This window comes from Melospiza georgiana, chromosome 3 (assembly GCF_028018845.1).
Source record: "Melospiza georgiana isolate bMelGeo1 chromosome 3, bMelGeo1.pri, whole genome shotgun sequence".
Classification (NCBI taxonomy): domain Eukaryota; kingdom Metazoa; phylum Chordata; class Aves; order Passeriformes; family Passerellidae; genus Melospiza; species Melospiza georgiana.
In genome coordinates, this window is record NC_080432.1 from 19,025,997 (window position 1) to 19,048,898 (window position 22,902).

The window sequence follows — 22,902 nt, forward strand, 5'->3', positions numbered from 1 at the left end:
TTTTAGATTAATGTGAGATTTTCAGTCTCACAGGAGGTTTTCATTATAATCAAAGCCCCTCAAGTGTAATTCCTCCACTGCCCCCAACTCTTATAATGAAAATCCCTTTCATGTTCCCATCCTCCCTCTCTTCCTTTAAAAAAATGATAAAGAGGACTCACTCACAACAAAAATACTAGATCTTCATAGTAGCCGAGATGGATGTGCTTTGTTTTGAATATCATCGCATTTTAGAGCAATAACTATATCAATGTGTTTGCTATATTTAAATCTCAGAAATATGAGGAGGGGGAAAAAAAAAGCAGCAAAACTGCTAGTCAACTCTAATTGGACTCAAAATCCTTGTTTTGGTGCAAAGTGAGCTGACATTTGAAAGACCTAAATTTTCATAGCAGGACAGAATGGTTTAAATGATGCATTTTGGGAATATGCAGCTAGACTTCTTTGGCATAAATCTTTTACAGTAATTAAGTGGAAGGACTGGGAAAACATAATTTCTTCAAATGCTTTATGTCCTGTTCATTTAGTTGAAAATGAGCTAGAGAAATGAGTATGTTCCAGAACTTGGAGGTTTTAGCCTTGTTAACTCAGTGGGCAAACAATTTGAGAGCTGGAATTTGTTTCAGGAGCATCAGGTGTTTTCAGAGATGCCAGGATTTTGTAAAAGTGCCATTTCTCAAGAAGCAGCACTTTTTTATAACAGTAGTATTTATTTAAAAAAACCCTCAAAAGCTGAAATTATAGAAACATTGAAGAATCACAGAGTGGTTTGGGTTGGAAGGGATCTTGAAGGTCATTTCATTCCAATCCCCCAGCAGGGACATGTTCCACCAGACCAGGCTGCTCAACATCCCATCCAACCTGGCCTTGAGCACTTCCAGGGATGGGGCAGCCACAGCTTCTCTGTGCAACCTCCATCAATGCCTCACCACCCTCACAGTAAAAATCTGCAAAGCTGAAAATCTACCAATGGAAATAAGGATTAAAACCATGGCCTGGTCCATGGTGGCCTTGCTGTTCAAAATTCTTGTTCCCATTAAAAAAAAACTAGCAAGCAAATATGAAAACATGGTCTTATCTTTTCTTTCTTTTCTTTTTCTTTTTAAAAAACTTGTACAGTTTTACAAGCAAAATCTATGGAGGAGAGTTTGTCTCACTCCTTTTTCCCTTCCAGATGCTTCCCATCTTTCTTATGAGGAGAGGTAGGACATCAAAGAGATAATGAACTTTGGATCTCTCAGGGCACTCTCTCTTCTGTCAGCCTCTCAAGAGAAGAGGGGAAAACATTATATATACTCTTAATATATTATATGAAAAGTGAGACATCACACAAAGATGATTTCTTCTCTAAGAACAGACTTCTAATGCAACAATGTAAAAACCTGGAGGGCTTACACACTGAGAAGCATATCAGAAGACAGTAATCTTCTTAGTTAGGAACAAACACTCAGAACAACAACAATTTGTTGGGATCACTAGCTGACTGCAGATGGAAAAGGGAAATCCAAACCCAAAGCCTCACTGTGACCCTCACATTGTGAAACACAGAAAATGGGGATTCTTCCAGATACAGAATACATAAACAGGCCAAATGTCATCAAAACAAGAAAAATTAATGACAGGCTATCACCAACCAGGCTGGGATTGAATCCGTCACTATTTCTGCCTTCCACTAGCCTTGCCACGACTTCAATTTGTGATGTATCAAAAGCAAAAGCCAGTGCTCCAGCAAAGGTTTGTGGTTCTTTTTTTCTTTGCAGCATCAATCAATCTGTTAAAAGAACACTTAAATCAACCTGCACAAGGCTTTGAACTCATAATCAGGTAAGTATGTAGGCTGTCCAGCATGTGGCTTTGAACAAAAGGGCAGGATCTCACACCCTGTCACACTTATCTAGAAAAATGAGAAGAGAGTCAAGCAGTGATGCTGAATTAAACATTAAATCTTTTAAAATAAATAAGTTAATGGATGTTAATAATTATGTTATCTCAGTAAAATGCATGAAAATTTTCTGTTAGTCTTTCTTGAAGGCCATACTGATGGATTGTATTTATTATAGATAGCATAACTCCTGTTTTGGATTACCAGTAGCAAACATTTTGTATAGCACCCAGACTTCTTCCTGATGTACCCCCACAAAAATGCTAAAAAATGTAGACCAGCACAAGCAACTAATAGCATGATTATTACAGAAATATCAAAAACAATACAGCTGTGCACTGGTAAATCTGCTGGTAATCCAACAACTCCACAGGAAAAATCTCAGCTTGAAACATTTAAATTAGATAATCTCTCTTGTTTCCTAAACACCCTGTCATTTGGTCCTGTGACACTTTTAAATATTTATTACAAACTAAATTATCTGAGTGCCCAGCACAGTCTGCACAAGATAAACATTACTTTCTGCCTCTCTATTATGACTTCATCTCCTCCTGTCTCCTCCTGATGTGTTTATAGCTATTGTGTTTTTCTTTTCCCGCATCAGGAGAGCACTGAGCAGGGAGCTGATATTGCTGAGATAGATGTGCATGCTGAACTATATGCCTGTGAATCACCCCAGTGAGCCCAATCCTTTATTTTGGATGTGTCATGTATGGTATTTCAGTATTAACTCTGTAACAAGAGGACTTACAAATTTGTGGCATCTCTCCTACCAGCACAGTTGGTACCAAGTACTTCATTACAAAGATTTTTGAAAATGAAAATCCAAGCATTTCCCTATTTCTGTATTGTTTAACTGTGATTTTGGCTATTTCCAGACAAAGGAAAAAAACAGTTTCATTAAATGTCCTCTTGGGATGGGATATTTCAAAACACAATTTCCAATCTTTACCTTTATTCTCACTCAGCTCAATATCTTCTGATGATAGGCTGGCTACAGCTGAAAGTTTTGTTTCACCTGTAAGAGCAAAGGAAATGAAAGAGAATTTCATTAAATAGAAAACTGATGAACCACTTTACTGAAAAAAAAGTGTTAGGCCTTATTGAGACAAGATATTGTAGCTGAATTTCATTTACTGGGCTTCCATCCATTCCCTGGCTATTACTGGTCAGATCATCTTCCCTAAGCAAGATGTAATCTAACATTCCAATGCAGCCAGGTTAAATCTGTATTTCAATTTCTCATAATACAGAGAGAGGAAAAGCTATTGGTTTCATGGGTATGCTGGTATCCTATTTGCTCTGAGATTCATTTTTTCATTTAATCCATATATTTTGAGAAAAAACAATGAAGTCATTCTTAAATAGAATCATGTCCATGAATCCCAGTGGAATCCAAATGACTAGATGCAAATGCTTTCCTGAAAATAGAAGCTTTCATGAATCAGGCCTGAAATTAGAAAGTCCCTAAAAATCTGCAGCTTGGAGTTTTTTAATAGTAGAGTATGCAGGTAAAACTATTGTAGTTAATAGATACAACTGGTACCTGAACTTAAATCAATAGTGGAAGTGAAAACGTTTTATTTTCTTGCTAATTTTTATAGTTCTAAAAATCCATATAAGTGTTCATTTTATTTTCTGGACTTTAATTTCTTTCAAAAGAATGTTGATGATTCTGGTACTTTTAACTAGATCTAGTACTTTTAACTAGATTGAAAGAAGAGCTCAGAACCACCTGCCATGTTGTTTTTCCATGTGTTAAGCTCATGATGACAGACTGGAGGCCAGACTTTTAAAAAACCCCAAACAGTTTAAAATTTTCAGTCTTTTCAGACGATTACTGTTTTCTCCACCACAACAGTTTTCTTTATAATATATACTTTTCTTTATAATATCACAATATTTTTCATTATATTAAGAATATGAAAATCTGTATGTAATGGACCAGGTAAGAATAGAGCATCACATTTTTGTCCTATATTTTCTTTCACAATATTGAAGTATATGATTTGTAATACTCAGAAGTTTATGCCTTTGGTTTAGATAATACAAATAAAACTTCAACATTTGGTGGGATTGCTCCTAACAGTGGTCACTCATGGTGTTTAGAAATCTTCTAAGCATACAACTGTGTGCCTTGGGAAATCAGCTCATTTTCTACTGCCAAGAAGGGGTGCAAAAGCAGCAACCCCAAAGTTCCTGGTGCTGCTTTGTCTCTGCAGTGCACAGAGCAGAAAACAGTAGAGACTCACTGAGCGGATGTAACAATCTGGGCTAATTGTGGCCCTCTCTGTTCCTGCCATTCTTTAAACCAGGAGGGAAAATTGTTAAACCAAGTAAATTTTTTTCCTGCAGCACCATCTGCCCGTGGTCAAGGAGGTGACTACTGGGCTATGAGTGGCCATGACATTATCTTCAGGCATGTACCTAAATCCCATCCCTAAATTGTGACATTTTCTGGAGCTGGGATCTCAAATGTCCGCATGAGAATAATGAAACATGAGTACCAATACAAGATAGCAAAAGAATGTATATCAGGGCTCTGATAAACCAGCTCTGACAGCTCATGTTGCAACAAGTCATAACAAGCAGTTTTGAAAAAAAGACAATACATTTAAAACACCTACAGCAAAGTAGTAGTTTCAAGAGGCAAATATTCCTTAATTCTCTTGGGGGGAAAAAAAGAGTATTTTATTCAATCAAACTGAAATACTCACCCCATCAGAGTGACTATCACTGACAAGCACAGAGGGCTGTATTGGGTGTCTGCAGATGCTATAATCAGGTTTAACAGGAACCTCAGCAACTGGAGCCAGGAGCTCCAGGCAGTGTTAGCTCTTAGGTGAGCTAGCAGTCAAGCAGTACTTGGTAAAGTTAAAAGCTCAAAATTGCTTGAAAAAAGACATGCCACAGTCTAGTCAGAGATTCAAAGGAGAAACTCAATTCACACAGAATAACTCATTCTTCTCCCTGGTCCCCTGGGCCTGTTTAAAATACAGCTAGCATGAAAGTGGAAAAATCAGGGAAGGAGATGTGGTTGCCCTCCAGCACTTACAAAACACCATCATACCCTTATCTTGGGGGAGGATAAAGTTTGCTGAGGTCCATGGGAATCTATTTTATTCTGTAATGCTGTTTGCTTCTGGCTTCACCTTGCACTGCCTGCCCTGCATTAGGAGGCAGAAAAGGTGACAAAAAGGACGTGGAACACAGAGGGACTTCAAGCAGGGACAACATCAGATGTGAGCACTCAGCTGCAGAACAGGAAGGCAGGGAGAAAAGCTGCCCTTTTACCTACACAGTGGCCAATGCACAGGATGGGAAGAATTCCCTCATTCAATGGACTTCTCCTTACCACAGCACAGGAAGCAAATCAGGTAAGTCAGGAATCCAGGCCTTCTAAATGTATCTGCTGTGTTTGCTGACTGGCTGCCTTCAGCTCAAGGAATTCCAAAGAAAACCCTTTTACTCCCTCTGGTTTAAATATGTTTAAGGAACATTCTGCATTTCACAATGAAAAAAAATCCTAATCACAGGTAAAAACAGTGTGCTACATGTAATACTACACTTAAGAAATAAGGGAATAGACAGACATTTTGATTGCCACTTCAGGTCTTTTGGTAACTAATTCATTCTAGCTGTCTCTTGCAAGGAACAGAGCTGTACAAACCATAAACAATCAGACAACGGAACAGAAAAAAAAAACAAACAGAAAAAAATCTCTTGTGAGCATGGAGGGACATACATTCCAACACACTGAACTCACTATAATTTATAAGCGTGTCACCTGCAAAACCATCACTTGTGAACTCTGACATTCACCCACAGCATGTGCAATACTTTTCTCTAGGAATTTAAATCTTTATGACCATTATGACTTCTGCAGACAATTTTTTAAAACTTGAAAATACCCTTTAAAAATATTCAGGAGTTTTCACCAGAAGGAGCCTGCTGTTTGCTTCCTCCTTCCCCAAATTTCTTTCTTTCATTCCTATTCTATGCAGAAGGGAAAAAAAATATTCCTTGTGAGAGGATTAGCAAGATTAGCCACCTTAAAGGGAGAATGTAGAGCTGGTAAACTGGAGAGGGGTCTGCATTCCTGCACTGCAACACATTCATTCATAAGGAATGAAGATTCAGTCTCTAATGGGAGAATTGCTCAAGACCTGGGCTAATCTGGTGAAAATGTACAAACATTCCCCTTCAAAAGCACTAAGATTATTGTCCACCAAAGTGGATAAAACCTGAGACAGGCCTTTAAGGAGCTGGGCACAAACCTGATTCTTGGCTCTGGGTCTTATTTTCATCCGTGTTTTGCTTATCCACTGTGCCATTGCCACCTATTGAGAAAAACACATAAAAATTATTTATGAGATATCTTTTTATTGGTACCTGGAGCACTGCAATATTAATTGCAACCAATTTAGCACAAACTGCTAATTTACAGCAAAGCCCTGTGATAAAAAAGGAGAGATGTAAAGGTAAGCTGAAAAAACCTTCCAACGGGACCAGTTCCATTTAAACCAGTCATGGTTTTTATCTCAAGATGAGGATTATAGATTTTTATCTCAATAGGCTCACTGCAAATAACAACACTAAAGAGAGGGACATTTCCTTAAACACAGTCCACAATAATTGAAATTGCTGCTTGAAATTCTATGTATTTTATAAAGAGGTTTTTTCCTAAGGTTATTTTCCTCCTGTAACATGTCAACAGAATTCTTGGGCTGTGTTTCTGACCTGCAGAACTTACTTCCATGCCTATAGAAGGTAAGAATCAACTGAATTGAATTTTAAAGCAAAAGCCACAATGCCACTTAACAAAAAGTATAAAAATGCATCACAAATGGCTGTAATGAAGAGAACACATCAAACCAAAGTCAGATTGCTAGGACTGAATGAATTTTGCCCTTTTAACATTCACATTCATTCCCAATTTTCTTCACTACTTCACATTCATTACCCACTTTCTACCCTCCAGCTCCCTTTTGGAAGGCAGGCATCAAACAGCAAATAACCACTCAGAATGGGTAATACCCTGAAATATATCTACGGGTCTCTTAAACTTTGCTTGCCCTGATTAGAAATATAGCAGGATTTCTTTGTTTTCAGGGATGGAAAAGGGTCTTTTAGCTTCATAACAACATGACAGGCTGCAGAGCTGCATGCAGGATTGGATGCCATGGCCACACTCCCTGCTCTGCAGCAGCACAAAAACAGCTGAGCACCAGCCTTAATGAGGTATTTGAAAAGTTGACTGCTGAGCATATACATGGTGAGAAGGGAAATTCATTCCCAGGCCTGGAAATGTCCTGATAATGATACACAAATATTTTTTTTCTGTGATCTTTGCTGGCTGCTGGGTTTTCTGATTACAGCTTCTCTAAAACAACACAGCTGAAGCTCCTTGTGTCAGCCACCTTGCTTTTACTTAACACGTGGAACCTGGTGATGGGAATAGCAGTGGTCCAAAAGTGATCGGGTGGATGGAAGGAGAACAGAGAGAGCACATATTTTCCACAGGCAGATGTACATCTGGTGGCACACTGCACCCAGCTGATGTTTAAAGGCTGAGGTAGGATGCTTTCCCTCTTTCCAGCAGGCAATTCTTCCTGGCATCCAGCAGATGGGACTAGTGGAGAATTATTTCCAAGGCTGGCCCTGCACAGAGCTGCTCTCAGGAGGAGAGGAGATGGAGCAGGACCTTGACACCCCTCACCTGAGAGAAGAGAGGTGGGCAGGGTGCAGCTGATGGCCATCAGTGGGGACTTGGGCTCCCTGCCCTCCTGGGAACTCCTTGTATGAATTCCAGCCTTAATGGATGCCTTGCCATAGTGATTTCTTAGCACACTAGTGAGCTCTAACCTGTAAAAAATTGTGTTATGTGGATGTCCAAAATGGACTGACAGAAGGGTTTTTCTTTCCCTGACTTGAAATCAAAAGGTGGTGTTTTCAAAGTCACTGTTCTGCCTGTCCACACACAATAGGAGGACCACATGGAAAAAAACAACAAGTTAGCTTAACTTTTATCTTAACTTTTGTCTCCCCACCCCTTTTCTCTGAAAACACAGGCTTGGTGCCATCAAGCTACGCAGCAAGCAATACATAAATTAAGACAATCCTATAACACAGCAGTGCAGCAGCACTGGAAAAATCTTTACCAATAGGTCAGAGCAAAAGAGATTATTGCATCACTGTAAAATGAGCAGTGCCAAAGCTTCAAGGATTCAATTATGGTCAAGTGTGACATTTTTCACTCTACGCAGAAAGAACCTCACAACCAGAAAAAGCAGGTCAGGCATAAATGTAACTACTGATACATAACTGAAATTAATTCTAGACATTACCTTACTGCATTCACAATTTAAAACTCCATTTCCAGATCATACTTGTTTCTACATCCATTATTATGACTATAAGCACAACTTATTTGACTAAAACCAGATATTTCAGGGGTTCATTCATATTTATTGACAAGGAACTATATCTCTTGCTGAAGTCACTCAGAGAAAACTTAAACTACAAGAGAAAGTTTAAATGATCATCTGGTTTGGTAGATTATCAAGTAAACCACAATTTCACAACTCTAAATGTATTATTTCACTGGACATTCACTGTTTAGAATTGGTCTCATAGAACCTAAATTACAATTTTCTCAACATCTTTTCACTTTATTTCGTTCCTTTAGAAAGAAAAATGTAAAAGACTTCAAGCAGAAACTTCACCTCTTGCACTCTGACCCAATCCAATAGACTGACTGGACCATGACATTAAAATTCAGCTTGATCAGTGCACTGACAGTAAGGGTTGTGCCTGGCAAGTGACTTTGGCAGAAATAGAGAAATGGAAATGCTAAAAATTACGACTGGACAAGTGATGCTCAAATAAATGACTTGCAGAAGGAATGGTTAAGCTCTGCTTGGCCTGGAGTATCTATTTATCTTGTGAGAAGGGATGGAAGCAGAGCATGAATACGCTGACAAGAAAGCAAACTATGGAGTGGAGAAGTAACTAATCCCAAAGTCTTTGGCAAACAGGTTTTTCCACTTTTAAAAAGCCCTTCTAATGAGTCTCTCACTGAGTGTCTTTGACTGATGAAGAGTCTTTCTGCAGTTACTGCTCTTCACTGGAACGGGGTGCACGGCAAATGGAAAGGCTTTAAGGAGCACGTCCTCAAGGCAAAGAGCTGGAAATACATTTTACAATTTTTCCATCATATTTTTATTCACCCCTGGCTCTCCTTTTCTCCAGGCAGAAAAGCCAGAGCCAGTACACTTTCCTTGAGTCTTCCCCACGACATTATTTATATTAAAAATGTCTTTTCCACTGGATGGCTTCTACAGTATCTGCCATCCTTCTTTTCCCACTACTGCAGCAATCAGTGATTGCATTTCCTTTAGGTGAAAGCTGTCCTCACAATATTTGCTTTTCTATTACGCTGGTAATTGAACAGCAATCTGTCACTCACTCCAAAGGAGATACAAAAAGTGGCAAATGACACATCGTGTCATTTTAGGCCAGAAAATGTAAATGATTTTGAGCCACAGCACAAGACAAATGGGAACATCTGTTTCTTTTCCCCCTGGCATGACAGTCAGTTCTAAAAAATAGAAGTTTGAGGATTACAGTAGTACTGTACAAACAAAATAAGCACATCAGACACTAAAATACCTTCTCCTGCACATATATTCTGTTTTCTCTTGCCAAGTTGACTACTGTCTGATAGGTTCTTGCTATCTTCTCTTGGCATTTTCTTTGAGGTCATCAAAAAAATCCATTCCCTTTGCCCCTCCCCAAATGTTATATTTGGTAGAAAAGAGGCTAAACAAGGATCAATCAGCATGCTCAGCAAGCTGGCAGAGCAAGTGGCACTTCTAACTGCAGCAGAAAAGAGGATTCTCCAGGAGTGCCTGCCCACTTGCTGCTATGAGAGGCATTCAACATGCCCAGTGAGGTGCCAGCTGCAGTGGCAGCCCCCACATGAAGCAGATAACACGATAAATAATAAGCCAGCATCAGACAGGAGAGGGCTGGGAGAAGATCCTGATGAAAGAAAGGTCAGGGAACAAACGCTTGGAGCAGGTTTCAGCATTCCTCAACATTTTCTCTGTAAGAGCCTGGAAACATGTGGCTTCTCACATCTTCCACTGTTCTTGTGACAAAACATGGCAAGACAAAAATATTAATAGCCTGCTGGCCTCTTGGCTCTTGCCATTTCAGAGCTGAACAAGTGCTGTGTCTGCTCACACACCTACTCCTCTCCAGCAGCACCTTCCTTCACAAGCAGCTGGTGACACACAGAGAGATGAGGCTAAACTCAGTGCCCCAAAAACTGCTGCAAAAAGACATTTTCCACAAGAAAACAGAATGCATATACTGTATTTTTTTTTTGTTTGTTTGTTTCAAGGAAGAAATTTTGCATAACCAGTACAAACCAGTCCATTTCTACCCCTCCAACACAGAATCACAAAATATCCTGATCTGGAAAGGATCCACAAGAATCATCTAGTCCAACTCATGAACACAGATGCTATTAATAATAAGATTGGTTTTGCTACAGAGAAAGCTTCATTTATATCATCAATAGGGTGTCAGTGTTCAGAATAAGGTTTCTCCAAACCCCCTCTTCCTTCCTGGGGTAGTAAATAAAAGTGACAAAGGGCCAATACTCGAGGCTTTCATCTTAATTTGTGCAAATGCCACATCCTGGGACACCAGTTTGGATGCTGTTACATCTCTGAATGGCTCTGCCATGCAAGTTCAGGAGCATCCTCTGCTTTTCTGCATGGCCAGTGACTCTGGCATCCCTCCACTGGTCTGACCCGTGCTTCTTTCTTGTGAAACAAATACAAGTACAGCCAAGATCTGTCAGACAAAGGGGTGCCAGTTTTGAACTGTCTTTTTTACAGCACAGAAATACTGCCATGGTAATCATACTGATGACATTAAGGTCCTTATTATATAGCAGAGAAAATAATTAATGAGAAAATGAAAAATATAGGCCTTGATCTGCATTCCACACTCAAGTAGATAGGCTGGCTTCACTGAAACCCATGAAATGTGAGAAGAAAGCACATGTACATCCACATAGGCACTTGAGATCATACAGCCTGCAACCATTTTCAAACTATTCCAGTGGTAAAATAATATCAGACATAAACCAAGAAGCACATACACACAAAGGCCATTATTGCAGAACTACAAACACATTAAAGTGAATTATTAATGTGGTGGCCCGAGGTTGCTGAACATTTTCAGTTCTCATTTTAATTTCTTTTAATTAAATTATGATTTAGGTCAGTTTTAATCATTACTTGTATATAAACCCTTTGGGGTAAATTTTAAGAAGGGTTAGTAACAAGTTATCTGCAGTAATTGTTTAATGGAGTTACGAGACTCTTCCCTCTGTGCTGCTTCAACAAATTACCATGCTGCAGATGCAGCCCTGAACAGGCTGCTGTGGGTGCACCCAGCCCAGTGAAGCTGTCAGTCCAATAAATAATAGTGTTTCATTTCCATGCAGCATTTTGTCCAGGAGAGTGGGAAGAGAATGAGAAAACTGTAGCTTGAGTGGCTTATCTCAGAGGCTAAAAATAAAACTATTGTATTTAATGTATTTAACATCCTGAGAAGCACAAGAAGTGGTGAAGTCACTGTGTCTGACTCTCCATGGACTCAGATTGTGCAATAGAGGTGCTGGGCAAGGGACATGGAGCATTTCATTGCCAGAGATGCTGAGCATTGCTATTCCTATGATGCTTCAAAACAAATGGAGGGAGACATCTCCTGGAAGCTTGAGCTGACCAACACAACCAGAATATGATGGATATCACACCCTGGATGTCACAGGCAGTCTGTGCAGAGGACAAGGATAATATTGGCATTTTGATGCAAAAAAAACCCCCACACACTCTGCTCACTTGTCTTCTCACTGGGTCTAACTCTCCATTGACTCAGATTGTGCAATACACAGTCTGTGTACTGCAGTACTACAAAGTGCTGCACAGTATTACCACTGTGCTTGTAGTGTATAAAAGGGGACAGACATTTCTCCTGTGGGTTGATGCAGAGTTCAGAGCACTATAAAGAAGCCCTGACTCCTGGCCCTACAATTAGTCCTATCCCAGAGAAGCAAAGTGACCCCATGAGGGCAAGTGCAAAAGAAACCCTCAAATTTTATCATGACTATATAAATTTACCCTTTGTTCATACTTTTACAGTGGCCCTGACATCTGGGTAACTACATACTACAAGGGACAGCCACATGGCTTCTTTTTCCAAGCCATAGTCAAAAAAAAGCTTGAGACCTATTTTGATTTTTCACAAATAGAAGAAACAGGCAGAGAAGCCAAAGAGAAGACTACACTCATAAGAAACCCTCAAAAATTGCAAACAAAACCATGGACTACTTAGCATCAGCATTTTGGATTGAAGGGACCAGCCCCATTTCCTGCACTAGACCTGAACAATCATGATGGTTTAATGTAATTTACATCGTGCTTAAAAATGAGCAATGAAGTCCTTGACAGATGAGCCCCCTGCATGTGCCTAGGGCTGTGTCACTGGGTAGAATTCTGCTCTGACAACACTGCATTTGTCACTGCAGTAACTTGGTGTTTTGCACCTTAGTTCATCTCAGAAGGAGGATTATCTACTCCAAAGCATTCAGGGCAAAACCAGGAATTGCAAGTGTCTTTCTGGTGTTGTTACACAGACGTGCATTCAGTTGCTACAAGAAACCCAAATGGGTAAATGGCCAACACCACAGGACTGCACATCACCTGTGGAGGCCAAAATGAGCTGTGTTTTCTGAGTTTTGCACAGCCACTGTATGGCAATTTAGTGGAACAGCAGAAGCCACTTCACCGATGAAAAGAATCTTCTAAGAAATGTTTGCTCAGAGAGAAAATACAACTGAAAATACAGATAACATCCTCTTTTACCCCTGGCTAAGTGCAAGGTGATCACCTAATATTCTGAAAGCTGTAATCAGTCAGGACAGATGGTGGACTTCAAAACAGAAGTGAAAAGAGAAGCTATCAACCACAGAGGATGGAGGTTAATAGCCACTCTTTAAATATAACCCATCTGCATTAAGGTGAAACGTCTCACAGATATGTTTGATACACATCCTTCCCAGGGAATTTCTTCTGTAGTACTTAATCTTCATTTAACATTTTTTAAAGGATTAGGTTTGCTGGCAGAAAGGAGATAGTCAATTCTAAGCTATCTTAATAAAAAGCAACACTTTTAAGGCTGAATAAATGACTGTGTTTTTTGAAGTATAATTATGTGTCTCAGTGTTCATTTTTAGTAGATTATGATTGGAGCAGAAATTTACTGAAGAAAATTACTGCCCCATGGGATGCAAAGTATGACTGCAAGTGCAATTTATCAAGGGATAAAAGAACCCCTCGCTAGAAACTGCAGAACAAAAAGTCAAATCTAGATAATATTAATTAATACCTTAAAGAGACAGACAAGCAGGCCTGCACAGTGTTAGAAGACCCTTAGAAGAGATGCTTAGAACATCTCAGTGTAATGGCAAGAAAGAGCCATCTGTGTGCACCCCCCAGCTCCAGGGAGGACTGAGCCCACCTTGGGGGGGAGAAGCACAAGCCAAGTGCCATGGACTGTGCTGGGGGCATCCACCAGGTTTCTATCCATGAAGCTAGAGTATCACAGACATCTTTCATGAAAAATCCTTTCCTTAGGATTTTTCCTCCTGAGAAGCTGAGAGGCCTAAGGAACAAAATGCAAACATTGATTATCTGCTGCTGTGGAATGCAACAGGTGCATTTGTGATTGTCCATGTTGTTGTTTCTAATTAATGGCCAATCACAGCCCAGCTGGCTTGGACAGAGAGCTGAGCCACAAACCTTTGTTATCATTCCTTCTTTCCTATTCTATTCTTAGCTGGCCTTCTGATGAAATCCTTTCTTCTATTCTTTAGGTATAGTTTTAATATAATATATATCATAAGAAAATCAATCAAGCCTTCAGAAACATGGAGTCAGATCCTCATCTCTTCCCTCATCCTAAGACCCCTGTGAACAGTGTCACACTAGAGAGCAAGCAAGCAGCACAGTGGCAAAATTCATGGCAAATAATGGAGAAGCAGGAAGGGGAAGCCTTGTGTTAATCTCACAATTAGAAGATTAAGCCATAAACAGAGGTTTATTTCCTGGTCCCAAGACTATGCACTTCTTGCCATTTCACAAAAGCTTTTTTGGGAGAAGAGATGAGGATCCAGGGTATCTCCCTCTCAGTAAGAATCCTACTGAATGGCCATGACCTGCTGGACCAATGAGATTAAGATGCAGTTTTATTTTGCCTCATTTCTGCTGCGTACTTCAGTCACCAGACTGACATCTCTGATGGACAGAGCATCTACCAGCTGGTGAGCCTGGATTTCTGACACAACATTCAGAAATGTGATGTTACCTTTGAAAGCCAAGAGGCCAAATAGTGGTGACCCCATGAGGCAAAGGAACCAACACTATCAACTCTGCTAAAGGTGATTTGTGTTCATTTTGAACTTTGTGGTTTGGCTTATTCATCAACCTGTTCTCCTCCCCACCAAGTGAATGGAAAGCAGACAAAGTCCATTCTGGACAAATAACTCCAACAGACCTGCTCCTTCCACAACTGATCCTGGGAGAACAACAGCCTATCAATCTATCAGGAGCAATCTGGTCATTCATCTGGGGAGCAGCTTGTGAGAGGAGCTGGAGCAAGACAACTTCCAGAGCTCCACTTCTGTCTTCACATCCCTTGAAGGAGGGCAAGAAAATGGCTTTTGCTGCATGGATTGATTATTTTTCTGCTGGAGGAAGAGAAAAAGCAGGCATTTGTGCTGCTCTTACTAGATGTGTTACTCATCTTTGATACATTATTGGTCTCACACAGACCATGGAGGGAATGGATGGGGAAGCTCTTTGGCAGGCTCTGCTTTATATCTGAGAAATCCTGCAAAGCAGGAAAGGACAAACAGTTTTGCTTCTCCCCATTGCACACACTGTGCTGCTCACTACATATGGGGGGGACACATGTGGAGGTAGGTAAGAGACACAAGGAACATTTAAGATTTTTGTTTAGTTAGGCTTTTGTATAAATGGTTTGCCTTTGCTTGGTGACACGAAGTAGGATGAGAACGGTGACTGTGGTATTTGTGCCAGCTCATGGCTGCTCTGTTGTGACAAGTACTGCCATTTTGTCTATGTAACCACTTTAAGATTGTGTTATGAAGCTGCTGAAGTAAGACATGCATATGTTTTGTTTAGTACCAAACATATTTTGTTCATCTGACACTTTACAACCACTCAATCCATGAATGCATCTGACTGAGGGAAAGGCAAAATTATCCCTGGCTGCTTTTACTCTCCCAGGATGCAGGAAAGCAGCAGGAAAAAAAAAAAAAAAAAAAAGAACAGAAAAGAAGAAAATTATTTGGCATGTTTGCACATGTCAAACCTGAAATACTGCAGGGAATCCGTGAATAAAAGAGGTTTCCTAGTCTATCCATTTTCACAGACAATACCTCTGCAGTGAAAATCTATGGAATACAACCACTGACATAAGAATCTGCTGTGCAGTCCACACTTACTTTTCTCTACCAACAGGGCAGAATCAGAGAACAATACATTTAATAGCATAATAACAGATACCATTAATACTTTAGTGGTTTGGTATAAGATTGCTTTCATTAGCATGTCAAGTGTTTATTTTAGCTTACTGCCAAACAAGCTCCTTACACACAGCCACTTACTCACCTCTCCTTGATTGCAAAGAGGGTGACAACAAAGGAACTTACTTTCCCCAATATTCTGTGGAGGTTTTAACATGCCCTGAAATGATATTGCTCCATTACTGCTAGCCAACGAACCAGCCTGGTGAGCTGGAGAAAAATATCACAGCAGAAATATTGCTGAATTCAGTGGAATGGGTTCCAGAGACTGCCACAAGGGCAGACAGAAGGCTGCTAGCATCACAAGTTGTACTCCCATCTTCAATCTAAAACGACACTCACAGCCAAGCAGTGGAAAATGCATTGGGTTGTTCCCACGTCTCAGTGTATATTTGTTAAATATTTTATAGCTGGTCATGTTACCAAAGGGAAAATAAAAACCTATGGTAAATTTGGACTTGCTTTTAATGATAAAAGATAGTGGTTGGGCTTTTGGGATTTTAATTTGTTTTGTGGGGATTTCTTTTTTATATTTGTTTACTTTTTCTTGTGTGATTCCTTTCCGTTCCCTTTTTCCTTTCCTTTCCCTTTTCCCTTTCCTTCCCTCTTTGTTGTGTTTTTTTTTTTTTTTTTTTTTTTTTTGAACTTGGGGTACTTAAAGTGAATTATCTCCAAGTTTAAACACACCAAACCACAAAGCACTTCAGTTTTACCCTAAGGGAAATTCAACCAAGCCGACCTCAGGCAGCGTTTGCCTTTGTTGTGTTTTATTCACGACTGTTTATATGCATTAGCTACTCAGTTTTTCTTTTAAAAAAGCTAGCTTGCTGGAAGTGAAGACAAACCCCTACATAAATAAAACTATTCAGACATGTAGTTGTGGTTCATGTCACATCTTCAGAACTTTCATAATCTTCAAGGCTCCCCATTAAAAGTTCTTTTAATTCGTCAAAACCAACAGCTAATAATTAGACCAGGAGAAAGTAAATCCTCTTCTCAGACAAATGTGTGCAAATCCCATTTACTGCAATGGAAATGGCTCACAGGTGTGTTACATTACACTCCAGCCACTTGGCAACTTGACAGGAATTCAGTGTCTGGATCTCAATTTCTTGTCTCCTCTTCCAGAGGCACAGGTAATGCCAAAGAAATCTGATCCAGGTTTCTCCACAGGCCCCTCAGCAAACACTAATCACCTATTCTTGTCTCCATCCCAACAACTCTCAGGGCTAAATCTGAACTTTCAATCCCAAACATTGCAGGTTTGCTTCCTGCCCAGCACATGGGGGCTCTGCCACCACCTATATTAAATCCAGCAGCAGTGATTCTGTTTTAGAGACTTCAATTCTACATCAGCAAAATCTACTGCATGGCAGCAAATCCAAGGAATTCAGGCATTTTACAGCTCAGGAGTAACGCAATAATTCTATTGCCATACTGTTTACTTTGCCCTTCCTACACATTTATTTGTGCTTCACAAAGTGAACAGTAGGTCACTGGGAAAAATGGACAGGCACAGAGAAATAGGAAACTATATCTAGGGAGCCACAGAAAGAGTGAAACAACATCAGTTAGTTTTTAAATGGAAGGAAAACCTTACAGTTTGACAATACTTTCTCTCTTCCTTTCACTTTGTTTTTTCTTTTTTTCAAGATAATGATACAATGAAAAGTTTTAGCCAGACTCCATGCAAGAATACGTCATAAAACAACTCTTGCTCTGCCTGTTTAGGAACACTGAAGGTGTCACCACGATCCCAACCATGGGTCAGCCTGAATAGAAATGGACATGTGGTTTGTCATCGCTGAACTCTCTAACTGAAACATAAAATTGGTATTTTAATTTGAACTGGGTTCAGTGCAGCATGAAAGGAAAGACACTCAGGTGTGATGAAATTTCTTGGGTCCCTCCAACAGCTGTGCCTTCCAGGTGATGACAGCTATTGCTTTAATGACTTGCCCGTAACAAGCAGTCACAATGTTAGTGACAGCATGTTCCTAGCAGTTCCTTAAAATGATAGATGTTAACACTTTTCTGCTCTTTGTGACTCACACCATGCCCTAGACAGAGTCCTTTAGGAGCTGAATGCACAGCACTAAGTCAAAATGCTGAAGATTGTGGAGCCACTGAGATGCAAAATTAGATAGGTCATTTGAGGAATATCAGGTCAAAAAGAATCCATGATAAGGAAGTGTCATGGATTAAAGATTAAGGTTTATCCTTTTATCTATTTCACAGAAGAGGAATTTCTTCAGGATTGGGGTGTTTTGCTCTTCCACATATTTGAAAGCAGTGAAAATAAGCCTTTGATGTTAACATCTTATAAACAACTCTTCCAATGAGATAGAGATTAGGAAAATACACTCTGATCCAGTTTTAGAGCAACACAGACACGTTTATGTCCATACACAGGAACAAGCTTCCCTGAGCAGACCCAAGTGGAGGAAAATATCCTCAGAGGAATAACACTATAAGCATGATGTTTATCACCTGTGACTCCTAACTGCAGAAGGACGTACTACACAAACACTGTAAAAAGGAAAACAGCAAAAATCTCTTGCAGAAAAGGACAGTGAGGATTATATCGCTCTGTGTTTCACAGCAGGTACCTGGCCAACTTAAGCAACCAGACCATGGCCCAAGCCCCTCACAACATGGATTACACTTGGGATTTTTAATTACATGAAGTCAGAACTGGTTAGAGATAAAACAGCAGCAATTTATTAAGATGTATCAGCAATAATTGGTAGCCCATCATATAAAAATAGGGTCTGTAATTGTGAATCTACCTTAGGATGAAATATACTTCAGAAGATTTATAATCCCTTTATCTAGGCCAAAAAGAACTCACCAAGCGTGTGCAAAGAGCATTCTTAACTGAAAGTTTTCCAGTTCTTTCCCAAGAATTCAAAGCAAACTTTTCCTCATAATGTGAAGTGATTAACAGCCCTCAGAAGCTGTTAGAGCACTTACCTTCAGCATCATCCTGCATGTCCTCAGGCTGCTCTTTGCTCTTTGTGGGAGATGGAGGCTGGCCTTCTATAAACATAAAAAAAATATAAATTACATACATTATTTGGAAATTATTTCATTGTATCAGATATTACCATGTGTGATTCCACAATTGTGTGTTTTATCTTAGCACTCCATTCAGTACTCAATGCTTATCTTTCTGCTGCTTAAATTAATTATTGCATCATCTCTTATGAAAATTATAATATGAATGTGGATTTCAAGCTGGACTGGACTTTCTCTGACTTTCACAGGACAGAAGTGAAGAAAGCTCATACTGAAATGACATACTGCATCACAAGCACTACAGAAACAACAATCATAACCCCCAACCAAATAATGTTCTAATTTGTAGTTGTAAACATAATATTTATTATACTGCATTATGGAACTGTGGATAAATAATCTGAACTAAATAATCTTTTTTCTCAGCTCAATTCTCCATTCACTGTTTTAACACAACAACAAGCGAATATAGACCGAAATTAATAATTAAATGAAAGGTAGGGAAATAAATTTCACAGATTTCACAAATTCACAAGTTTCAAAATTTTCCTTAACTTCACAGATAGTGCAGTTAAGGAAATGAAAGCTTTACAAGATAGAAAAGTTTGGGTTGAAAAAATCCATTCCAGCCTTTCAGACAAGCTGGAGGAAAGGGAGTAAAAGAAATAATTGAGGCCAATTAAATGTGAGATCTCCCTTACTTATATGGACTGCAGCACAGAGTGTTTAATATCAGCTGGTTAAATTTTAAATATTATGAACTTCTTGCACAATATTTTCAAAATATCCTGTCAACATAAATGATGGCATTACTGTTTGTTTGCTATGACACACCTCAGGGCACAAACTGGTAGCAGAGAAAGCCTCTTAATAAAAAGGGAGGCCAAGCTGGAAATTAGGCATAAGAGGTATTCATAAATTAAGACATTTAATGTGAGCAGGTTCCCTAATTAAAACATTCTTTAAACATTGTTGCTTAACCACAAAAGCAGTGACTGACAGACAATTAAAACTCAATTCATTGAACCTACTGAATGCATTCAACCGTGATGGGAAAATGACTTTCTGTCATTTGACTTTCTGTCAACCCTCCTGATTCCTTGTGACTGAGGGCTTGGTTGCAGGAGAAGCCTCAAGAAAACATACTTTTGTGTGTGCTGGAAATAAACCTTGGCCACTCCTAACCAGGAAATTTAGGAAGATATATGACCTCACGTTATTCACCCTTATTCCTGTTGCCATTAGAAAATACGAATCATGGTGTTACTTCAAACTGATTAGCTAATTACCAACTGGGAAAAAACTATCTACACGTTTTATAAATTGCTTAAGTGTTTCAAAAGCTCCCAGGTCTCTCCTGCTGTCACATATATGCCCCACAACCATCTACTCTTTATGTTGCTGGAGTTTTAAACATCTCTTGACAGTCAGATGCCCAGCTCTCATGAAGGACTTGGATTCTCCCCTTTTATCTTCTACCCTTCCACAGTAACACATATCTAGAACCAAAATGCTGAAAATTTCAAAACAAAAGGTATGAGAGCAGTTAGGATGTGAAAAAGGAACTTGCAGACTCAAGGGGTAGTTGTACTCACTGATCCTTGTGGGTCCCTTCAATTCAGGATATTTTATAACTCTAAGAATTTTGTGTTCATTCAAAAGACTAAATGGAAGTCAATCATTGGCTTTGCATGGAGCCCAGGGAACACAGAAATATTCTCTGCCAACCATACTAATGCCAAAAAAAACCCCAGAAGAGCCATGGATTGGGAAGGTGGCAGGACAGCTCAAAATGTCAGCAAAAATTCCAAAATTGAGATCTGTATGTGAGTAATTCAATTCTATCTCACTTTCTTAATTTTAATAAAGAGCATTTGTCTTTAGGACAATCTTGCCAATTTAAGTGGTCAAAATACTGCTCCAAAAGCTGTTACCTCTGTTTTCTGGCTGCTATATCCCTGCCTCTCCCCATGTGGCACTCCTTTCTGACCTTAAGTTTAAAGTCTGACCTAAGCTCCTTATGTTTTCATAAAGAGAGCTGGATGTTCCTGCACAGTCCCTGGACCGTGATGGGATCAGGGTCACAGAGACCTAGAAGGAAGTTTGGAAGGAGAGGCAGAGGAGTACAGGGAGCTACTCTGCAAATGAAAGGAGATTGCAGTGCACAGAAATTCGTATGGAACAGGAGATGCTCACTGAGGACCTCCAGATGAGGGAGGGGAAGTATCAGAAGGTGCTGTGGTGGAAATCTGTTACAAAAAAAACTGGTCAAGATTAACTGGAAGAAGCCTCCTTGATAAAACTAGCAGGAATCTCCTGAATGGAAGCTTCTGTCCTCATGGGAGTTCTCTAATCCTCTGTCCTCTCCTTTTCTCGTTCCTCTGGTTTCTTCCCCTTATATCCATTCACCATTTCCATTTCATGTCATCCACAAAGCTTAAACAGTGACAGTTGTTTTAAACAGTAAACCATGAGGACCAGGAAAAAATCCTCTGAACCATTGTCTGACCAATCTCAGTGTATTTAAGAGTTTGTGGAAGAGTTTTGCTACTGTTTTCATTGCAAACATATCACTGCCACTATTCAGAATGGCAAATGACTCAAGAGTTGCTCTATTCATACTTTTTTTACAGACAAAGAGACTGAAGAATTGTTATTATTTCCCCTTCATGTTCAAACTAGCTATTGATAAGAAGGAATGAAATATTGCCCAGAGGCTCAGAGGTGATGACATTAAAAAAGTAGTCTTAGCTGGTCTTACTATGCACTATTTATTATCAGGGATGGTTCACCCTAATTTTGTGTAAAAACCAGAGATGACTGTGGTAACACTGGCAATAATGATTAGCACTGCTTATCTTGACTAAGGCAATTAATTTCTAGAATTTTTTCAGTTTGGCTTATACTTCACAGAAGTGATATATTTTAGCATAAAATATTCTTTACTCACCTCTCTCTTCACTCAGCTGAGGCCCTTCTTCATTTGCATCACCTGTCAAAACAAAAAAAATTGAAAGAAAAAGGTTACTGGGAATACCAGCAAACATCTAAAATGAAATATTCCATGTTTCAGATTGCCCATATCTTTCCCTCCTCCTGTTTAACATTTTGAAGTGAAATCTGGAGATGGATGGGGAGGAAGGTTTTGATCCTGGTTAATACCAGACACAGGTAATGCAGGGAATAAAGACAGGGAATAAAAGTCTGCATAATTTACAAAATTCTGCAAATAAAGTCAGGTATAATATGAAATTCCATTCTCTGTCCTGCAGAGCTTTTGGTTTACTTGCAAAGTTTCACTTTGCTTGGTTTCCCTGGAACAGTTGGCTATGTTAAGAAGAGAACTAGCTACCCTAATAGAAAACCACATAAGGAAGTTACTAAATATTTGCCAGACAGGAAAATTGGTTTAAGAACAAAATGAATCTGTGAAGAGCAAACTTGGGCTAGCTAGGAACAGATCATTTTAACCTTTAGATGAGAGACAAGGAAAGACAATTCCTTTTGCAAAAAGTTCCATTTTGGTAGCAAAAGAATGTCTTACAAGTTGCTTTGCTGAGTTAAAAAAAAAATAAATATAAAGAGGTCTCAATAGATCCACCTTGGGCAGCACAACTTAAAATGGCCACAAAATGGATGACCAGTCACAGGGTCTCTCACTTTTACAAGTTTTGGTCCATTAGCATACTGGAACTGAGAGGAATGCAGATTTGTCTTTACAAACAAGCTGTGGGTCTGCTGGTAGACAAAACTAGCACTGGGAGATAAAAGAAACAATGGGAAGGATTCCACTGATTGATGAATGGAAAAAGATATTTGCTTTTACAAATAAACTTTAGGTTTGCTGATAAATGAAATTAGACATTGAAAGATGAAAGAAACAATGGGGAAGCAAAACCCCTAAATTCCATAAGAATTAAAAATTAAAAGGGAGGGTTATACATTAGAGGGAAATCTTTGTTGTCAGGAATATTGGGGAGTCTGTACCTCTCAAGTACCTCAGCCAAGGGGGAAAGAGAGAAGGGAAATGCAGCCAGGAAATTGGGATAAAAAGGGAGGCTGTGTCCTCCAAAAATCTGAGAGATCCCAGAGGAATGCCCCATGACCTTACCCTTTATTCAAATAAAGTAAAAGGACTCCTCTGTCTCCTTTTTGGACCTAAACCTCTGATGCTTGTGGATTAATTTTCCTAACAGAACTAATTGTCCAATTATAGCTTTAGCCTGTGAGTTCCCATCCTTCTTGTTTTCTCTCTTCAGCCCACTGTTATTTATGCTCTTGTGCCTGAGATCTGGATCTGTTGTCCTTGGGTCCC

General features: G+C 39.4%; 1 protein-coding gene across 3 annotated transcripts in view; it reads right to left on the bottom strand.

Moving 5' to 3' along the window:
• MACROD2 (mono-ADP ribosylhydrolase 2) overlaps window positions 1-22,902 on the bottom strand; it is an 848,022-nt gene that overhangs the window by 45,148 nt on the left and 779,972 nt on the right. For all 3 annotated transcript variants that reach the window (XM_058019700.1, XM_058019699.1, XM_058019698.1), the window contains exons 10-13: window positions 21,538-21,579; window positions 18,543-18,608; window positions 6,160-6,222; window positions 2,835-2,900 (exon numbers count right to left, since the gene is read on the bottom strand). In XM_058019700.1, coding sequence (XP_057875683.1) covers window positions 2,835-2,900; window positions 6,160-6,222; window positions 18,543-18,608; window positions 21,538-21,579 — 237 coding nt within the window. The remainder of the gene's footprint in view (window positions 1-2,834; window positions 2,901-6,159; window positions 6,223-18,542; window positions 18,609-21,537; window positions 21,580-22,902) is intronic.